The sequence below is a fragment of the Vavraia culicis genome (genome assembly GCF_000192795.1).
Source record: "Vavraia culicis subsp. floridensis unplaced genomic scaffold supercont1.6, whole genome shotgun sequence".
NCBI lineage: Eukaryota > Fungi > Microsporidia > Pleistophoridae > Vavraia > Vavraia culicis.
The window spans coordinates 83,385-102,928 of record NW_007360609.1 but is presented as its reverse complement, the minus strand read 5'-3'; the positions used below and the strand labels follow the sequence as shown (position 1 = coordinate 102,928).

Here is a 19,544-nt window from a genome sequence, read left to right as displayed (position 1 = left end):
AACGAGTAGCGAATCAAGTAAGGGTAGCAGTGACGGTCTTTCCAGCAGCTCGGAATCGGTTATGTCGGACACAACGAGTGATATTGAGAGTGAGGAGGAAAGCAACGACAGCGCAAAGGAGGTAGGCGAGGGTGAGGATAACTAACTCCTAAATTAAATTCATTTTCTCAGTAAAATATCCGAGTTTGCACACGCACATCATTTTTTATGAACGGGATAGCATACTCTACGTATGGAGGTACCTTGTTCATACGTTGAAAGCATACTTTACATTCTTGTGCTGATGCTGTAGTATTTACGCTGTATCCGTGGGTAAATAATTCATTTACACTGCAATATCCCGTTAATTAAACGGTTAGACTACCTTCTTTGTGATGGTTGCAGCACCAAAAACTCTTTTCAAAATTTTTGAGTTGTCGTAGCAACCATCTCAGGATACATTCACAACTGCTATTCATTTGAACTGCACGGTGAAACTATAGTGATCAAACGATTTGGCATTCACAGATGACAACGGGTCATGTATGATCGTGTATTCAATCCGCGCTCGCACCAAACTTTGTGGCCTAATAACTAGCATACCGCAATGATCGGTTACTGCCATCAGTCTCTCTGCACAGTTATTATTCCTGTTCTTCAACATAAGTACGTTTATTTAGCTCTTGTACACCCGAACAGCACGTTTTTCTGGTCAGCTGTAACCAGCCGTGGCCAATGATCTCTGGTTCTTTGACATCATACCTAGGTACAAGAAACGATCTCGTCTGTGTATTCCAAATCACGTATATCAGTGATATCAGCAAAATATCGTTAAGACACAGATCGAATCAAAGCTATCTAAATTACGAATATTTACCTTGTCCATACCAAAACGGTGACCGATCCGTGAAGATTACGATTCCAAAATACCGCCAAATGTTATTTCCGTGTTCATATTTGCTACTGCGATCCAATCAACCTATTCCTGCACATAATTTGTGATCTTTCAAATCGTGGCATACTGCAGTATGAAATAGTTTCTTTATTTGGAATAGGCGTATAAACGGAATGGTACCGTTTTGGTACGCTGAGATGCACCGATAGTACCGGATTAGGGACCTGTGACCGTATGATTGCTCTCTCCTAGAGGTATGCTGAACAGTAAAGTGCTTGTAAACACCAAATTTTTGTTGAAGAAGGCTAAAGTACACAAAACATGGAGAACGTGCCCCTGCCGAGGTTCATAGCTGATCAAACTGTCGGTATGTAGCGTAGTTAGCAAATTACAACGTTAAAATTGCTGCCACCTCATGTCAATATCAAACAAATTATCCTCCTTAAACACTAATTATCGACTATCCAAGACTTTATTCCGCTCTTACCCCTTTCGCTAACAGAAACAGTGCAGTACCTGCTCGTTTTACAACACGCATGCGTATTCTGTTTCTTCACCATTCTCGTAGCGGAGAACATCAAGCGCAACAAGAACGCTCTCACGCAAAATATCACAGTCACTATCAATGTTCTTCTGCAGATACCTGTAGCAATCATCGGTAGCTATCGCACCCAAAGCTTCTGCTGCTTCGTGTCTCACCATACCGTGCTCGTTACCATCATTCATCACCTTGTTCAGAACTTCAATTCCCTCGTCCATACGCATCTGTCCCATGATAAACGCCAACTCATGTTTCAAAAGCGCACTTTCATCTTTGAACGCACCTACAAGAAATTTTTTGGCCTTTTCTGTACCACAGTCTCGCAGATAAAACATCGCCTTATACTTCCTATAGAGGCACTCGTTCGGATCATCCAGCATCTTACCGGCACATTCAATGTTCTGTTCATTTATGTCCTTGAACAGCGGAATGGCAGGGTCTCTCGAATCAAACTTGGACAAGTCTACTCCATCCTTGCTCTCCTGTATTTTCTTGATTGCCAAGTAGCAAGTTTCTTTCAAAGGTAGCGATGCATGTCGCAAGTACTTCTCCAGTATTGGTACCATCTCCTTATCGTTGAAATTGCCGAGTGCCTCGGCACACTCGTGGCGCGTCACCTCGTCCTCGTTTTCGTCGTCAAGAACCTTTATCAGTATTTCCTTGCTGCACTGCAGCTTCATCTGCCCAAGAACATACGCCATCTCATGCTTCAGTAAAACACTCGTGTTCTTATAAATTGCATCTCCTATTATCAGAGCTGATTCATCGGTCAACACGTTTCTTAAATAAAAAAGTGCTCGCATTTTTTCTTCAATACGTTTTGTAGGATCGTTTAAGACATTTTGTGCATTTTTTATCTCAGACATTTTCGTCCGTTTGGGGTGGCGTGCCATTAAAAATTTATTGCTGCTGCAGTAACACGCTCTATCATTGAAACGGGGGATCTTAGTTTTGATATTTAGAGCATACAAATGGGCGACCAAAGGATTAGAATCAAAGGTCTCTGAGCACGGTCGGTCTAATGGACAGAAAAGTGTGTTTGTATTGTTGCATGGGAAGATAAATGAACGTATTCTCNGTAAAAAGGTTTGAGGTCATCGAGTTCTATGCTGATCAACGCTTATGTTCTCTTTTGGAGAGGATCACGGTCAAAGAAGGTTGTCAAAATATTGTGCGATTACAATAACGAGCTAAGAATAGCTGCTGGTGAATAAGAATACGTTATTGAACACCGGCATGCGGGCAACAATGTGCCTTTAGTACCACAGAACGGGTTGTCAAAGGATAAAAGCATGTTTTATACGAGCTATATATTTACTTCTTCTGTTTGCAAGTTTTTGATGATCTACGGGCAATTTATCGATCGAACAGTTCTTATCTAAGCATGGGCAACACAAATATTTGCATTCGTATTTAATTCGTTGACTACCAAGTGATCAGCAAATACATTGTTGAAAATTAACATACTTTTTGCAAAAATTTGAGCTAGATGTGACAAAGACTGAGATACTACGCGTGTTATTTCATATGCACATTCCTATGGCTGCAAACACTCCAGCCATGCCCTTTAGAATGCTATCAGTTCATCAGCACTCGGTGCTGATCTTTTGACTGTAATAAATTTTACCGTGCCATCATGCACTCAGGAGATATGCGTTGTGTAAAATTGATTATTCACATCTTATTACCATCCTGTTGTGCACTCAGGAAGCGGCATACGTGTTAGAACCTACCAATCAAGTAAATGCGTTCTTGTACCTCCTGTTGTATTACATTCATCTCTTCGTGCAAGAACACTTCAAATACACAATGAGTAATTTCACTCGCTCGCATTTGCAAGGCGATGAATCGAAAATAACATGAAAATGAGGAAATAAATACATTTTTAGTGAACGAGGAATTGAAAATAGTGGGCTGTTCGTAATTGTGCCATCATAGAAGTGCATTTACAAGGAATAACGTGCTCAATAGCCCATGTCCCCGTGCCACTTCATTTTTTGTGCCAATTTCTCCGGTATTATCCCAAAAACAAAATGTCCACCCTCCCATGAGTGGAGGTACACCAATTTACGATATATTTGTCTCTCTCAGCAACAACAACACATTACCTGAGAAAGCATTCTACGCATCTATCGATACCAACACGCTGAACGAAATCATGGACTACTACATTCTTACTAAATCGCAATCTGTACCGAAGTGTGCGATGCAATTCTTTGGCCTCGTACTAGATGCTGTAGAAGATGACAAGGAGGCTCTTCTGAACGGACTTTCATATTTGATCAAGTACATCGATGTAAAGAACAGGTCCATCCGCAGGAATGTGATACACCTGTTGGGGATGTTGATCGACCGATTGAATGTTGTTCTGGATGGCAATTGCAGCGTGAAAATAAAAATTGTTGAGAATGGCAAAGATTTGGGCATTGGCTCGCACGACCTGGTGAAAGATGCTATCATGAAGGTATCGGAGAGGCTCTTTGACAAGGAATATGCAATTAGAAGAGAGGCTGTCAAAATACTTTCGCCATATCAAGGCTTTACTATCAACAAAAAAACTAATGTTAAAAGGATATTTAAGGATCTGCTCAGGTACGATCCCTGTCCGGAGATCAGGAATCGCGTGATGGCGCATTTGATCATGTCATCGAGTGCCATCGAGAGAATCAAAGATGAGGACACGAGCGTGCGACAGACATTTTTTAGGATTGTGCTACCGCATTTGAAGCTGAAAGATTTGAGCATCGAGACAAGGTGCCTTATTCTCGAGAAAAGCGTCCTTGAAAGGGAGTTTAACGCTTTTTCTCTTCTAAAAAGTAAGCTTTGGGAAGAGTACGAATTTCCCGATGACATGAAAAGATTTGTTAGCGATTTTCTGCTGCTGAACGCCACGGAGTATGCGGATGATGATAGCAAATTAATTGAGGAAAACAAGAAGCATCTGACGAAAGTTCTCGAAGTAATTTTCAGAGAAGCATCGCTTTCAATTAAGGCCTTTGATAGCACATACTACGAAAATTTGGATCTGGAGGGTGCATTTGTTCTCCATGCTTACCTTTCGTTTGTTGAATCAACCCAGGGGAGGGATTCGTTGGAATTAGTGAACCTGGAATATTTTACAGCCATTTTGTATTTAAAGGTGAAACGGGTCATTGAAAAGGAGCAGAATACCAGCGATTTCCACTTTGTGAGCCATTTATTCCAATTAACGAACTTTTACGATGTATATGAGCAAAAACAGTCAAAATACATTCTGAGCACAATCTATAAGTTCTTTACAGCAGAGCTGCCACCCAGAAAAGAAATGCTGGCCAGGCTAATAGAAAATGGCATAATACTTGCCAGCAGCACAGAAAGAAGCACGTTTACGAACTTTCTTGGGAGTCTTATAACCAAGAACAGAGAAAATCACACGTTTCTGTTCCTATTGTGTAAGTATGTGATGATGCATGTAAAACCGTTTGAGATGCTGCATACAGCAATAGTTGGTGAGATTGTGCTGAATAACATCAACAAGATCGATGAACATGGCATTATCCTGGAAATTATTTTTTACTATCTCGTGGAAAAGTACAGAGAGGATGCAGATCATCTGAGCGAAAATACTAACAAGTCATTTGGGCCGAATATGCTGTTGAACAATGCAAACACGGAAGATAACGAGGTGAAAGAGTGCACCAGCGATGTTTCGTGCACTATTCTGTTGAACCTCCTTCTCGAGGAGAAATACTTCCGGCCCGTATTGGTGGTTGATCTGTTCATACTTTTCAACAATAAGAGAGATATGATCAGAGACAAGCTTGTGGCCTACTATCAAAGAGAACTGTCGACCACTGATATTGACACCAGGGAACTTATTGTGCCTGTCACGAAGTGTATGCTGATTGAACCTGAGCGATTTCTGCCGTTCGTAGGTTTGGTGGTGTTCGCATACTTCAATACCAAGAAAGATTACATAAGGCAGTACTTAACGGTGTTCCTCCAGGAATTCGTGCTGATAAATACTAAATTAGTAGTTGGTGAGCTGTTCAAAATCACAGAAATTGTGGCGAACATCTCGCACAACAAGGTATTTCTTGATCAAGTGCTGTGCTGGTTGAAAATGGCAGAAGAAAATGGGAAAGAAAGTATGTCCGAGGAGCTGCTCTTTAACCTGCTGATCTACTTCATCAGAAAGAACTATGAAATTCATGAGACCTCTTTGCGAAACGGTAAGCCAATTAATGGTCATTCTAAGGCAATGAGCACTCGAAACAAAACACCTATGAGCAATATGATCGCAATATTTGATTTTGTCGCGAAGCGAATTACTGTTGATGGTCGGTTCTCTGCCACACGTATCAAACAGATGATATATTGTCTGGGACTGATTGCTAAAATAGGTTTTTCAGCCAAAGAAAAAATAAATGTTGGTGATTTGAGCGGTCGTTTGATGGTTTTTAGTGATAACATACCGATAACGGCGAGTGAGATCGAAGAGATTACCACTAAAATTTCGAAAAGCGATTAAAATTGGGGTATTGTTAAATCATGTTATTTCTGTTACATTATTGGTGTGTTGTCGTGATCACTGCCAGGATCATACTCTGGATATTAAGCTATCATGTTGTGTAAACGGATGGCGGCAGCGAGGTAACACCCTCCGCATTACTAGTACAGAAATACAACGGTTACGTACATTCTACCATTATAAGTATTTTACATGCATTCTTGTTCCTACAGGAATATCTTGATTTTCATTAGTGGAAAGAATCGTTTTAGTTCGATTTATCATTATAGTTTGTTTTTGTGGTTCATAAACATTGTATTGCGAATATTTTTTGTGTGCCAAAGTATATTTCTGAATTATTCAACAAAAATGAAAAAACTAATTGGTTCGTTAAAAAAACTAAAAATTCTTTTTGCATCAAGTAAAGAGTTAATGATTGTTATTCAGTTCTTTTTCTGTAAAATTTGCTCCGTATAAATACCATTATAGAAAATGATAGTTTAACGAAAATATACTCTATGCTCTACACAAGGATCAAAAACATGTGAAAGTAACTAAAACAGTACTGTGACATATTAAGGGCAAGCGTGGCAGATGAGTACGTATACCAAGTTATACACAATTTGCTTTTTTATTTGATAGCGCAATTGTTGCGTCAATTATGGTGTTAGTGGTGTGATGCTGCATAATGTTTCATTTTTTTGACTCTTGTGCCTAGTTGAATGCACATCTCTGAACCTGCCTTCCTAACTTTTACCCTTTCGCTGATAGCTCATCAACTGAGAAGAAATGGAAATGAAATAATTTACTGCAATTAAATGGAGCGCACGAGTTATTCGCAAACAGATTTATTGGTGGGGATCTGTCAGAACAAACATGTTGATACGCTGCAAGGATTGTTTCCTCCTTGAGATTATCTCGTTGATGATTCTCTTTCCTTTTATGGATCTGACAGACTGTGGAATCGTTAATATATCACTGAGAGTGGTTGAAAGGTGTTTATTTCTATTATTTCCACGGCTGCATAACGTTAAATTTTGTAAATATCTACGCGATTTGTGCACGAACACGCAATAATTTGCTTCTAAATTTATTTAAGCATATCGCGGCTGCGTACAGATGAATAAAATTAACAAAGCTGCTCTTTATTAAATGTTTAGAGCCCACAAGAAGTATAATTTAACCAAAATGTGTAATTGGAAGAAGTGCAATAAATATTTTATTTAAACATCACTCCACGCTGCGTGCAACACCAAATTTTAAATGAAAATATGAAGTAAATACAAATACCGCTGCTGTTTTTATGGATGAGCGAAATTCTTTCGTTGGCACCATGCAGTAACCTGAAGTGTTTTGGTGTCCTTTCAACCGTGCTTATTTCACTCAGATTTTCTTCTTTCATTAGCTATAGCCATTGTTTAAATCGTTTTTTTGGGTGAGAACTAGCAAAAAGCTTTTTTAGCGTCTATTTTTTATATTTTTGTCCACCAACCATATTTTTATCCTCCATACAACGTTCAAACAATGTTTAATCACTTGAGCTACTGTTATATCACAGAGCGTTGGTAAATTGCCAGCATAATCCCGCTTTAACCACAGCAACCCCTTGACATTCACAATTTTGTGCATTTCACCCATTTAGGAAACTATCATCATTATTTGTGCCAAATTTTTTGGCAACAAGTCATTTATTCGCCTGCCCATACACCATTTTTTATGTCAAAATCGCTGAATACTTGCAAACAGTTTACGATGAGTGCCAGTCATTTCTCTCATGAGTTAAGTACCAGGGTAGTGACCATTCATGCAGACGAGCACAGTCGTACTCCCAACAAGGCCTTCATACACGGTTGCATCGCTTTTCAAAAATTCAACTTTTTTTCATTCCTTACTTATTCAAACCCAAAAATTACCCTTTAGCAAATGTCGATGCTGAAAAAGCAAATTGTTTCCAAGGTAACTATGATAGGATCAGGACAAGCCGGCAAGACGAGCATTCTTTTACGCCTGATAGACGACACGTTCAACAAGGACTGCGAGCCTACAATATTCGAGAACAAGATGATAACGATTGTAGTCGAGCAGATTCCCATTTCCTTACATATATGGGATACAGCAGGTCAGGAGGACTTTAATTCCATCATACCGCTCACATACGAAAGCACAGAAATTGCCATCATTTGCTACTCCGTGGATGACTCCTATTCGTATGAGGCTGTTACCGAAAAGTGGGAAAATGAGGTGCGGTACTACAGCGAAAACGTGGAAATTGTGCTGGTAGCAACCAAGACTGACCTGAGGAGTGATGGTAGGGTGAGCTGTCTTGAAAATGAGGACGGCAAGCGATTAGCGAAGCAGATAAATGCTATAGCATTTTTTGAGTGCAGTGCCAAGGATAGTATTGGTGTTTCGGAGATTTTTAACTTTGTTGCCAAACACATATACGCGAAGAAAGTAGTTGAACAGCCTGCTAAGAATAAAAAGAAGAAGGGATTCTTCAGCTCGCTGTTCCAAAGGTGCTGTTGATATACCGCGCATTTTGGTACACAGGTGCGAATTCCAAGTAATTAAAATCATCTGAAAATTTTTTATTCTTGCCAAGTTGATTCGCATTGAACACGCCCTTCACATAGAACCTGCCATTCTTGTGTTTGTTGAGCGTAGAAAGGTTATTTTACTTCTTGTGTGGCAGTCTCATTCCCTAGAAAAACTGTTCACTATCGTGTTTCGTAATTTTCCCGCGTCCGGATGCATCTGATACTTTTTGTTTTTCTGCTATCGGAGTCACCTGTCAACTTGCCTTGTTTCGACGATTTTAAATGGTTTTTACTTCAACCGAGCATGCTGCCCATAACAACGCGTTCTCTCCATGTTCTTCTTTCGAAACATTGAGTGTGCTTCCACACCAGGCACATCACAACCCTTTTTCTACTTTCAACTAAAATTAGAACATCAAAGCTGCACCGCTCGTCTCATTATACCACTCAGCAGCCTGAAGCGTATAATTTCCATCACTCAATTCGTTCTAATAGCCCGTTCCTCACCAATATCAGCATCAGAACTCTCCATCGGATGTATGAAATCTTCTTTCTCTTGTTAAACACCCTCCTGTAACACTCTTTTTCATCGAAAATATCGTCTACATTGTAATTTTCCGCTATCATTCTGATATATTTTTTGTATCTTGTACGTGTTCTCACGTATTTAGAGCGTGTTCTCGGCTGTGTAAGCTTTATGTTGATATTGAACGTGTTGATCATGGATGGATTAAGTTAGTCCGTACAAATACGGAGCATGCAAAATTCTATTGGCTAGGATGCATGACATTAAGGAGACATCCCCGTAGATGTAGCGCTGCCATTTCTGCACCATTTTTCGCTAAAAGTATGTTTGTTCATCTCATCATACGTCATTCGTGCTCTAATGCTCAATTTGTCAGTCATGGCAGGCCAAGATGCAATTCCTTCTGACATAGTTTGAGCTGGCACAGGTATCGAAAACATAACAGTACGGTACCAATGTTTCCTCTTCACGTCGTAAAAAACTAGGAATGCCAACCTTTCTAAGACCGTTAAATGAACTGAAAACATGCAGCAATGAACATCTACAGATAATGCCTAACCACTCATAGACTGATATTGAGTGTTGCAGGAAAAGCAAGGAAGTACTAACCGTTGAGCAGCGAACTACTACCTTTATTTGTCTTTAGTCGTGAGTTAAAAGCAAAAAATTACCGTACAGAGAATTTGTCGCACAAATTAATTCTTGTAAATTTCGTCGTAACATGTAACAATTCCAGTAAAGTAGCTGTGCCCGTACTTTGCAGCAGTTTTTTCTTCACCAGGGACGATGAGCAATAATTGCACTGTTGTGCATTTTAAAACGCACCACGAGAGCAGAACAGGATTGATCTGTTGTATTTGCTTGTTTAAAACATATTTATTCACCAATGGCACACAAAGTACCCAATGATCGTTATCAAAGCATTCTGTTACGCACCACAACAAAAATAATGGTAAAACGAAATAAATGCTTCCATGGACTCTTCGCTTTTTTATCTATATGATTTTTCATGATCACCAGGTACATGTGATGAGTTAAAAGTGCTAAAATATTGAAAACTATTTTAAAACAGAAAATAACTGGCAATCTGTTGCATCTTGAACCGAAAGATGACGGTAAGAACAAACCAACGTGTTAACGAAAATTGTTCTTGGTACCAAGAACGAGAACAGGTATCAATGTAGGTTTTTTATTTGAGGATGAGATGATAGTTTATGGGTAGATATTCCTGTTTCAGCGTAGATCTTACGTTGTCTGTAGTGTGTGGCTGGACAAACTTAAAGAAAAGGTTGCTCACATGTAGTTTGCTGGACCATACATGGTAATTAATTCATTTTGAGCGTAGGATAAGGAGTAATGCACGGTTTTAGCAAAAATTTAAGGTTGGAGCAGAACAACCTGGAAGTAATTCTCCATTAAAACCAATATGCCACAAACAATTTTATTGACTATCAAACATATCTTGAAAGGTGCCCTGTCTCGGTATTAGAATCGGGCAATACGAGTCATGCTACGATACGGCATCAAATCGCTATGTCGCTTCATTTTCTCCCTTTGTTATCACATTCTGTATTTCAAGAATTTCATCCTTTTTGCTCATCATCGTTTCCTCTCCTAGATCAAGCATATTCCTGGCCAGCTTGCTCAGACCATGGTCCGTGCCATTATAGGTAACACAGTTCTGCCACATCTTCCTCAGATCGGCCACAAACTCTCCAAAATTAGCATATTTATGGTTTTTCGCTCTACTCTTCATCGTGCCGAGATCCATAGGATCGCTGATCACCTTCAAATAGTCAGGAAATTTCTTAGTGCTTACCGGTCGCAAAAACGCACTGGCGTAGTTCATCGCTGCACACCGCTGTATCGTTTTGTTGATGAGGTCTGTGAGAAGATTCTTGGCCTTTTTGGGTGTGCTCGTTCCTTTGAGGGTTCGTGCACAGAAATTGGGACATGATTTGTTGGTCTTCATGTGACCAACAAGACCACATGCTCCGCAGCGCAGTACATTCTTTGGCGTGCCCTTGCGCTCTTCAGTACGGACCTTTTTTCTCTGCTTCAGGTACGCCTTGATCACGAGCGGATCCGTCACTTTCTCGATGTGCTCCTCATCGTCGATCACACGAGTTATCAATATGTACGACGATGAGGGGACAACAACTGGTTTCGCAGGCTCTACGCTCTTCCGATGCTCCTTCTCCTCTATCAAACTTTTCACCTCATCGTACGAAATATCACGTGTACTTGACAGGCTACGCTGTTCGCGTTCCCAAATGACCTCCGGATCCACAGCCTTTACGTTTCCTTTCACAAACGAAAATCCTTCACCAATTCCTGTAGGATCGCCCGATCCTTTCATCTCCAGAACACCTCGCCCACCAACGTAGTTAATATAATTCCGGGACAGATTCCATGGCATGAGCAGAAGCTCGCCCTCTTCCATCACATTCTCCTTATATTCCAGTCCACAGTCTCTTAACCTCTGCTCAGCGCATAGCATCGCTTCATACTGACACACGTTTTCTGGTGTCACCAATATGCGCAGGTCCTCCTCATTCAGAATGCTTGCACTTTTCTTTAACTGATAAAACGTCTCTTTCCCGCGCTTAAAGCTGTCGGAATACTCTTTAAGCCATTTCCGTTTGCTTCCTTCGCTGAACTGCGGGAAAAGATCTTCGATATACGAGGCGCCGAGCAGCCCATTGCTTTGATATTCACGAAACGCCGCAACCTTCAATCTATTCTTACAGAAAATGTTCAACTTTCGGCTGTGTGGCGAATAAACTTCCTCAATTGGAAAGGTCTGTCCAACGGTAAACACGTGGCTGATCTTTCTCAGGAAGTATCTCAAAGTTCTGTTAATCTTGTTGGAATTGCTTTGCTTGATATTATCTCTGTTCAACGCCATCTTGTCTCTCCCAAAATTCTTAGTATTTGCATTCTTTCGTACATGATCTCTGCCCAGGATCTCATCATTTACGTGTCGTGTTTTACCGGAAGAACCTAAAGTTGTCTTTCGAGACACCTCTTCAGCATCATCCTCGCTTTCTTCCTCCCACTCATCCAGATCCTCACCAACTGGACTGTCAGTGATGATCATAAGGTAATCCGTGATTGTGTGCTTAAAAACGCACGCTTTGAACAAATTGTTGGTAAGTGCGGTTAAAGACGCGCCAGGCTTGATGTCCACAATGAAAGGTGAGGGCTCCTCATTCTCAATGACAGTGAGCTTTCCTAAATACTTTTTTGGAGCATTTCCATTGTTCTTATAATACGTTGTTAGAAGGCTCACCATTCCTCTATTCTGCACAAGCAGTGGAATTTCCTCTGAGTATTCAAATAGTGCAAACGACACATTGTCCGTGAGTGTAAGCTGCCCGAGTGATTTGATACTTTGCTGGCTGCTTTTCTGGCCTAAACGGCCAAATCGTGCCTTTTCCGCCCTCTTCAAAAGATTAAGACCAGGTCTGTGGAAATTCCTCAGCTCCTCCTTTGTGAGATATGTCCTGAACAGACCCATGTCCAACCTAAGAGCCGGTAGAGAGTGTTGCATACCCAGGTTTCCGAGATTGCTCTTCACACACAGTGTTTCGTAGTACCGATCGTTCGAAATGTTATAATTGCTTCTTTTAGTCTCTGTTTTAACTTTCTTTATCTTTTTCTTGTCTATTTTCTCCAGGATGAGATTCGGGTCGTTCACATTGATTGTGACGTAGGTCTTAAAATTGTTCAAATTGCTCTCGTCATAGACTATCTGCGACTCCCAGTACTCATTGTTGAATATCGACCGGATGAGCTCCGTCGTTTTAATGTCAGGTCTTCTTCTCGGCAGAAGGACAGACTCATCCTCATCAAATATTCTGTTTGACTCTGTATCGCTTTCACCATCCAGCCCGCTATCAGGCACGTTCCCATCGTCGTAGATTATCTGGTTCTCCCAATCAACAAAATTGACAGGTTGATCATAGTCGTCGTCTATTATGTGATTGCCATCCGCCTTCTCGGCTTTCCATCTGTTCAATATGTCCCGATCGAACTTCTTCTTCCTTAGATGCCGTCTCACTAACAAATTGTGCACCCTGTTATTGGCCGAGTTAACCGAGGGCGTGTCTGTGGGTTTCTTGGTGTAGTCTGACTCATATTGAAGTTTTTGCTGGGCTGAACGACGTACTTTGTATTTATGTAGACGATACGTTAATGGCCGCGGGGTTGTTAGGATGTCCAGCGGTCGGTAGTTGTCATCCTGCATTTGCTGGGGGGTGAAAAAATTCGCCTGTGTTTTCGTGCCATCCGATCTATGACAACATCATTGACGAGCAAACTAGCTGGGCAAAGGGGTGTTAATGTGCAGGAAATAGAATGCCAAATGGTTATGTGAGCATAATTTGTTTCATCGTGTTCCTGAGAAAACAGGCATCTAATCGGTATTTCAAGAATTATTGTGCACATCCACTAAATAGATAGGTAGTATTGAATAGAAAGCCAAATAACACAACACCGAGTCGTAGTCTGTGCATTTAAACATGCGGTACTTGAAATGAGTAAAGCAGTATTGTCACAAATGCCTCTTTTTAAATCGTAAATTGACCACAAACACTTACTCCGTGAACTGTGCCTTAACAGACCGCACGTTTTCCAGCAAAAATTTCGAGGCAGATCATTCTCAATCCAGATATTCTAAATTACTATTACATATTTTTATTCATAAAAGAGCAAAACATAGAAATAATGAGATGCAAAGATAACAGTTCCGCTTGTTATAACATTTATAGCACAGCTAATGTAAGCAATTCTTCCCCTCATTCTTCGTGAGGAGCTGAACTATTCATACGTTGTTCGTGAGGAGTAATTCAGTTTGGTCTACGTTGATCTATTTGATCACCATATTAGACAAGGAGTAGATTCATCAGTCATTTCTCCATTTATGGTACTCGAATGGGAGGTAATGGTACAGTACCTGAAAACATTCTCAACATGCTTTCAAAATTGTAATAAGAATAGAACATCGTTTGTTTGTAATATTTTGACAATTATAACACAGTTCGTTTCTTTTAGTGGTGTTCAATCCTAAATGATCACACATGAGATAAGTTCTTAGTAAAAATACGAATTTCACTGTTTGGTTAAAATTAATTGGCAATAAACGTCTTGTAGGATAAAAAATTCATTTTATTTTAAATGTGTGAACTGATAATATGTTGCATCTTATACAGACAAATGCAAACAAAAATATAAAATAAAAAGTTTTTACGGCTGTCTTGTGTCCATTATTGCACCAAAATTGATGGACATGTCATTCGTTCCAGAGAGAGATAAATCAAATTAAAAAAGCTTAGAAGGTGGTTTGACGTGTGGATTATGGCTGAAACGTAACAATTTATGTCTTGGAGACCAAAAACATTTGTATTTCATTTCATATCGCGTATAACGATCGAAATTTAAATAATTACAGGTATATCTCTCTGAACAACTCTGACTTATGGTATAAATAGTGTTGAAAGGTTTGTTTAATGCATGTGTCGTAAAAAACAGCACGTAAAACGTTTTATTCCTCATCGGTAGTAATTGATGAAGATTTGTGCGCTTAGCTGTGGAATAACAACATGCATGTTATTCTAATGTGAGAACACTGTATTATTTTTTTTTGAGTGCACAATGGCGAGAAAGATAATGCGTGGCGATACATGCATATATAAGTTGTTTGGTTTGCAATAAAGAGTTATTGGGCAACTAAAACCTGACAAGAACGTTTTATGCAATCATACGGGTGCTTTAGTACTGTGTTCGTACTGTTAAATGAGAAACATGAGAAGATAAAAACAGAATTGGAACAAAAAGAATATAAAAACAAGAATTTTGGTGGTAATTAAAGCTTGACTACATTTTATGGTTCTATTACAACGTACGTGGTGTCCTTTGAATGATAGATAAATGCGTTTTTGATAAAATATCTATGGCTGCGTTTATTTGTCCTCTTGATCACTGAGAATTCGGCAGTAAAATTTATGAATCATGTTTTTTATAGCATTTGCTGTCTTTTTACCGCTAAAGGTGCTTGAGATATGAATGGTACTGCTAGTTTTTTTTTTGTTTAAAGTCATTGATTGATCCTCTCACACATCAATAACATTCAAAAAGCACATCTTAGTATCATAACTGCAGCGTTTTTATACAGTTCTCCCGTTTTTGTTTCCTCCTGTCACGCCAACCGCAGAACAAATATTAATGTCATTCATTAATCAAAACTAAATTTACACACTAATTCAGTTATACCTCACCGCATTACGTGTTATTCATCTAAATAGAGCGTTAAATACGTAAAATGGTAATTGTAGTGAATGAACGATTATTTATAGAAACTTACCATAATGGATGTGAAATTGGGAAGTAAATTGCATATAGCAGCTATTCCTGCGCGAAAACTGGAACAGTAATGAAAATGTTGCATCGGCCTGATCACTCGATGCGGATGAAGACGGCGTTTACTCTCAGCAGTACCCATACCGGGCTACATATGACTGCAGAAGTGCCAAGTAAATGGAAATAAAGTACAACCTTGTTGCAAAAAGGCAGCGTTCGGCCTGTCCTAAAATTTTATCTTTCTCCCGTGCTCTTGTTCAAATGAGATTTTCGTATTTAAAAAAATAATTTTTCACCCTCTTATGCCTATTCGTGGCCTCGATCAGTTGAAAGACATAGCGCATATTGCTACCAAGAGACCGTGCGCGGTACTACAGAATACAAGCATTGCAGTTGACGGTTTCTGGTTTTTGAGAAAATATTTGATGCCTATTTCGATAACACACGTGCTCGTACACGGTCTTGGAAAGTTTTACGTTGGTATTTTGGACATTTTCAAGCAGTTTGTGGCCGACAACAAAATCGATGTCATCTGGGTTTGGAATGGTTTCGAATTCAGCAAGTCTCAGGCACCGTTGGTCCATGATCCGCTGAAGATCGGAATGGAAGAAATAAGAAAGGGCAACTTCTCGCTCGCTGACAAGCATCTCAGAAAAGTTATTGATCTGGAGGTGTTTGTTGACGAGATTAACTATTTTTTGCGGAAGGATACCGATAGAATATGCTGCGTTAGGGCACCCTACAGCGCGCTCGGACAGTGCGCATATTTCTTGCACAATAATGTGGTTGACTATGTTTTCGGGGCAACCGACTTCCTGCTTTATAGCAGTGGTGAAAAGATCATCACAGAGTTCAACTTCCTTTGCAAGGACAGAGAGGATCGCATCGAAATATTTTGCAGAAAGGATATCCTTAAGACACTCAAGCTTCCTTTCACCAAGTTCCAAATGTATGCGCTCTTTCTTGGCTGCGAGTACTGCCCAACGATGCCGCCGTATTCTGTCAACTTCGAAATTTTCGAGATATTAGAAGTGCTGCGAATAGGAAACTACTCTTACAGCAACATAAAGGCTTACATGTACACTTTTTATGGTACTGATCCTATGAAGAGTGGGTACAAGCCGAACATACTTATTGATAATTATTTAAGTTCGTTTATTTCTGCTCTGGCAGTCCTCGATTATCATCCTGTTATCAGTTCTGAAGGCAAAATTGAACTGCTGAGGGACACCAACGTGCCCAGGGACCTAGAAGATGTGCTTGGCACAAAAAAGGCCGCATATTTTTACGAACAACTCTTTCTGTGTAACATCAAACCTGATTACAAGAACCATATTGAGCACAAGCTCACGTATGTCGATAAGGATGGACATTTCTGCTACACGAACGTGGAGGGTATCAGTGACATACACCAGTTTCTTCTCTTAGAACTTTCACAGCAGAATTTCTTTACGGAGGACATCCTTATCAAGCTGCTCTTTTTCCTAGATCACATGGACATTACGGTTGATAACGCCCATATTGAACATTTTCTTCAAAACAACCCCAGCATAATTTCATATTACCGTGAAATCACCAATTTGTACGCGTGCTTTGTCAATAAAACTAAAACTGCGTTTCCTTTTAGTTTAAAGATGGTTACTACGATCGGTGTTATATCAAAGAACAAGGTGAAGGATGCGGTTGTTGTGGATTACTTAACGAATGTTTACAAATTGTTTATGATGAATGAAAGTAGAGATAAGAATAGTATTATCGTGATCAAATTTTTGAAGAAGCTTTTAAATTCCTAGATATAAATAAAGCATGACTATGGTGTGAAATTTTTTTAGTATATGAGTTATCTATAGGTTAGACTGAGCGTGGATACCCTGATGAATCTTAGTCCGATAAGGATTACTGGAATTAAATCGGAGATTTTTTTGATACCGCTCAATATGCGGGAGAAAATGCCCATTGTGTAGAAGGTATGGGAAGATAAACACGTGGAATTTTCTCTGAAAAATCAAAAATGAAACAGACATCGAATGCACCTTCTTGACTGGATGTCAGGGTGCAAAAAGTTGTCTAACCCGTCAAATCCCGAAAAAAAGTTATTCGAGATGCTCCTTGGAAGATGTTTTGCATGTTACAGTTTGTGTGTTAGAATAATTGCTGCGGTTGCAAAACATCTTTCCATTGTGATGAGGATGCGCGCTAACGCTCTAATTTCCCCATGAACCATAGGGTAGTAGCCATAGTCGGTCCTAGCAAACCAAAAATGCGTGTTTATTTGAATGCTGTTGTATGAGGAGATGAATAAACGTACTTTTAGCAAAACAGAATTTTACCAAAGCGGATCAAAGGTATTTTGTTCTATATTGCTGATTTGCACCATCAGAAGTATCTGAACCGATTAGGCTTCTGGTTAAGTACTTTAATCAAAACAGGCGTATACTTACCATTAATTCACGATGTTCCAGAATCTGTGCTAATACTGCATGATATATATTTTATAAGAATTTATTATCTAATTTCTAGAGACTTAGTTACCGGTACATTCTTATCTCACGAGCAGTACCATTAAATTCCTAGTTAACAAGTGATAATTTCAATTCGAGTTTTGAGACACATGAATGGTGGCATATTATTGGTGTCTGATGCCAGCAACCACTATACGTGCAAAAATAAAACCGTCGTGTTCAAAGTGTTATAATACCCGAGTTTCTTCATTCATTTGTACTATCCGAGATTTTCGTTAATAAAACATAACGCAAATGCTATTATCAACCTATAGATATTTGTTCTTCGCTTAAAGTTACCATTTTGTTTTGCTTCTAGCTATTTATGTGCTTTAATTTTTTGATAAGAGTTAAAAAGCAATTCTGCGCTGAATACCGAGTTTTTCACTTATTGTTCGTAAATAACACCAGGAATGCTTCTGAAAATAAGATATTAGCATTGTTTGCTGCATTTTATTTTTTGAGTATTCCGAGCACATCACATTTATCGGTGCTGTTCGAATTGTATGAACAAAATATTTCCTGCAAACAACTACCATAAATCAACTCAGTCATCAATAATTTTATTTGCATTTTTAACACGATGCTAGCTCGTGTTTAGCTTTCACACAAACTACTTCTGAATTCTAATTAATACCCCACCAGTGCAAGCGGATATGTCGGTATACGCAAAAAAAATAGAATCGATACGCAATCACTATGCACACAAAATAAAGACACACCCGTATAATGCAGCAATATACGTTGAATTTGCACTTTTTGAAGAGCTCCTGAATGAATACGAACGCGCGAGAGAAATTTATGAGAAAGCCACAACAAACAACCATAACAACACCAATCTGTGGAAGAAGTATGCGTGCTTCGAATTAAGACGGTGTGATACGAACAGATGTCGTTCGATACTGGAACAGGGTGTGCAAACCAATCCAAGGGAAATAAGTCTGTGGTTATTTTTCGTTGAGGTTGAAAAGGACATGGAAAATGTTAAAGGTGTAATTGATATTTATAACAGAATGGTCGCAGAAAATGACACAGAGGAGGGTTACTGGCACTTATATATGTTTTATTCAATGGTTGATCGCAGGTTGGCTGAGGAAATCTTAGAAAAAATGGATAATAGATTCGGTAGTACGAAAATAAAAGTGGAAAAGCTCATAAAGATGAGTGATATCAGCGCTGTTGAGTCTCTGATGAAGCAGTGGGATTGTATTGATGAAAAAACATATGTAAAAGTAGTTGAAGTGCTTGAACAAAGAAAGCTTCTTCAGGACGCATTCCAATTCATCAAGAGAGGTAAATACAGGTTTGGTAGCTCATTCTTCAAGCACAAATATAGAATAATGAGGAAAGTGATTGCAGATGAAGATGATAATGCGCATTGCAGTAAACTGCTGTGTGAAGCGGCTCTGCTGGAGAAAAAACAGGATTTATCTGGTGCTGAACAGATATACAAATGCTTACTAAGGGTGATTAACAGAGAATATCGGACAAAATCATTTGTTAAGTATTCGAAATTTCTAGTAAGAAGGGAAGAGTTGCAGTTGGCGAGGAAAAACTACGGAAAAGCGATCGCACAACACTTGGATGTTTACGAAGAATATTTGAGTATGGAACGGGTGTTAGGCGACAAGGCGAGAATAAGAAGAATTTATGAAAAGTACCTGCAGGATAGCTATATGGATGCACGTGTCTGGCTCGAGCTCATTGAATTTGAAG

General features: G+C 39.4%; 6 protein-coding genes across 6 annotated transcripts; 4 read left to right on the top strand and 2 right to left on the bottom strand.

Moving 5' to 3' along the window:
• Positions 1 to 470: 470 nt before the first annotated feature.
• On the bottom strand, positions 471 to 2,284 carry VCUG_00549 (uncharacterized protein). The gene has a single exon (XM_008075378.1). It carries the CDS (start codon positions 2,279 to 2,281, stop codon positions 1,400 to 1,402), a length of 882 nt encoding a protein of 293 aa, XP_008073569.1. The 5' UTR covers positions 2,282 to 2,284; the 3' UTR covers positions 471 to 1,399.
• A 1,178-nt stretch (positions 2,285 to 3,462) lies between these two features.
• Positions 3,463 to 5,933, top strand: VCUG_00548 (uncharacterized protein; the record flags this gene model as incomplete). The annotated part of the gene is made up of 1 exon (XM_008075377.1): positions 3,463 to 5,933. The coding sequence occupies one exon, from the start codon at positions 3,463 to 3,465 to the stop codon at positions 5,923 to 5,925; it is 2,463 nt and encodes an 820-aa protein (XP_008073568.1). The 3' UTR covers positions 5,926 to 5,933.
• A 1,744-nt stretch (positions 5,934 to 7,677) lies between these two features.
• VCUG_00547 (small GTP-binding protein domain) lies at positions 7,678 to 8,487 on the top strand. Its single transcript, XM_008075376.1, has one exon. The coding sequence runs from the start codon at positions 7,828 to 7,830 to the stop codon at positions 8,428 to 8,430; it is 603 nt and encodes a 200-aa protein (XP_008073567.1). The 5' UTR covers positions 7,678 to 7,827; the 3' UTR covers positions 8,431 to 8,487.
• A 1,854-nt stretch (positions 8,488 to 10,341) lies between these two features.
• Positions 10,342 to 13,270, bottom strand: VCUG_00546 (uncharacterized protein). Its single transcript, XM_008075375.1, has one exon. It carries the CDS (start codon positions 13,214 to 13,216, stop codon positions 10,499 to 10,501), a length of 2,718 nt encoding a protein of 905 aa, XP_008073566.1. The 5' UTR covers positions 13,217 to 13,270; the 3' UTR covers positions 10,342 to 10,498.
• A 2,359-nt stretch (positions 13,271 to 15,629) lies between these two features.
• On the top strand, positions 15,630 to 17,147 carry VCUG_00545 (uncharacterized protein; the record flags this gene model as incomplete). The annotated part of the gene is made up of 1 exon (XM_008075374.1): positions 15,630 to 17,147. One exon carries the CDS (start codon positions 15,630 to 15,632, stop codon positions 17,118 to 17,120), a length of 1,491 nt encoding a protein of 496 aa, XP_008073565.1. The 3' UTR covers positions 17,121 to 17,147.
• Positions 17,148 to 18,484: 1,337 nt separating this feature from the next.
• Positions 18,485 to 19,543, top strand: VCUG_00544 (uncharacterized protein; the record flags this gene model as incomplete). Its single annotated transcript, XM_008075373.1, has 1 exon — positions 18,485 to 19,543. A coding segment is annotated over one exon (1,059 nt), but the record flags the coding sequence as incomplete, so codon positions are not given.
• Position 19,544: the final 1 nt, after the last annotated feature.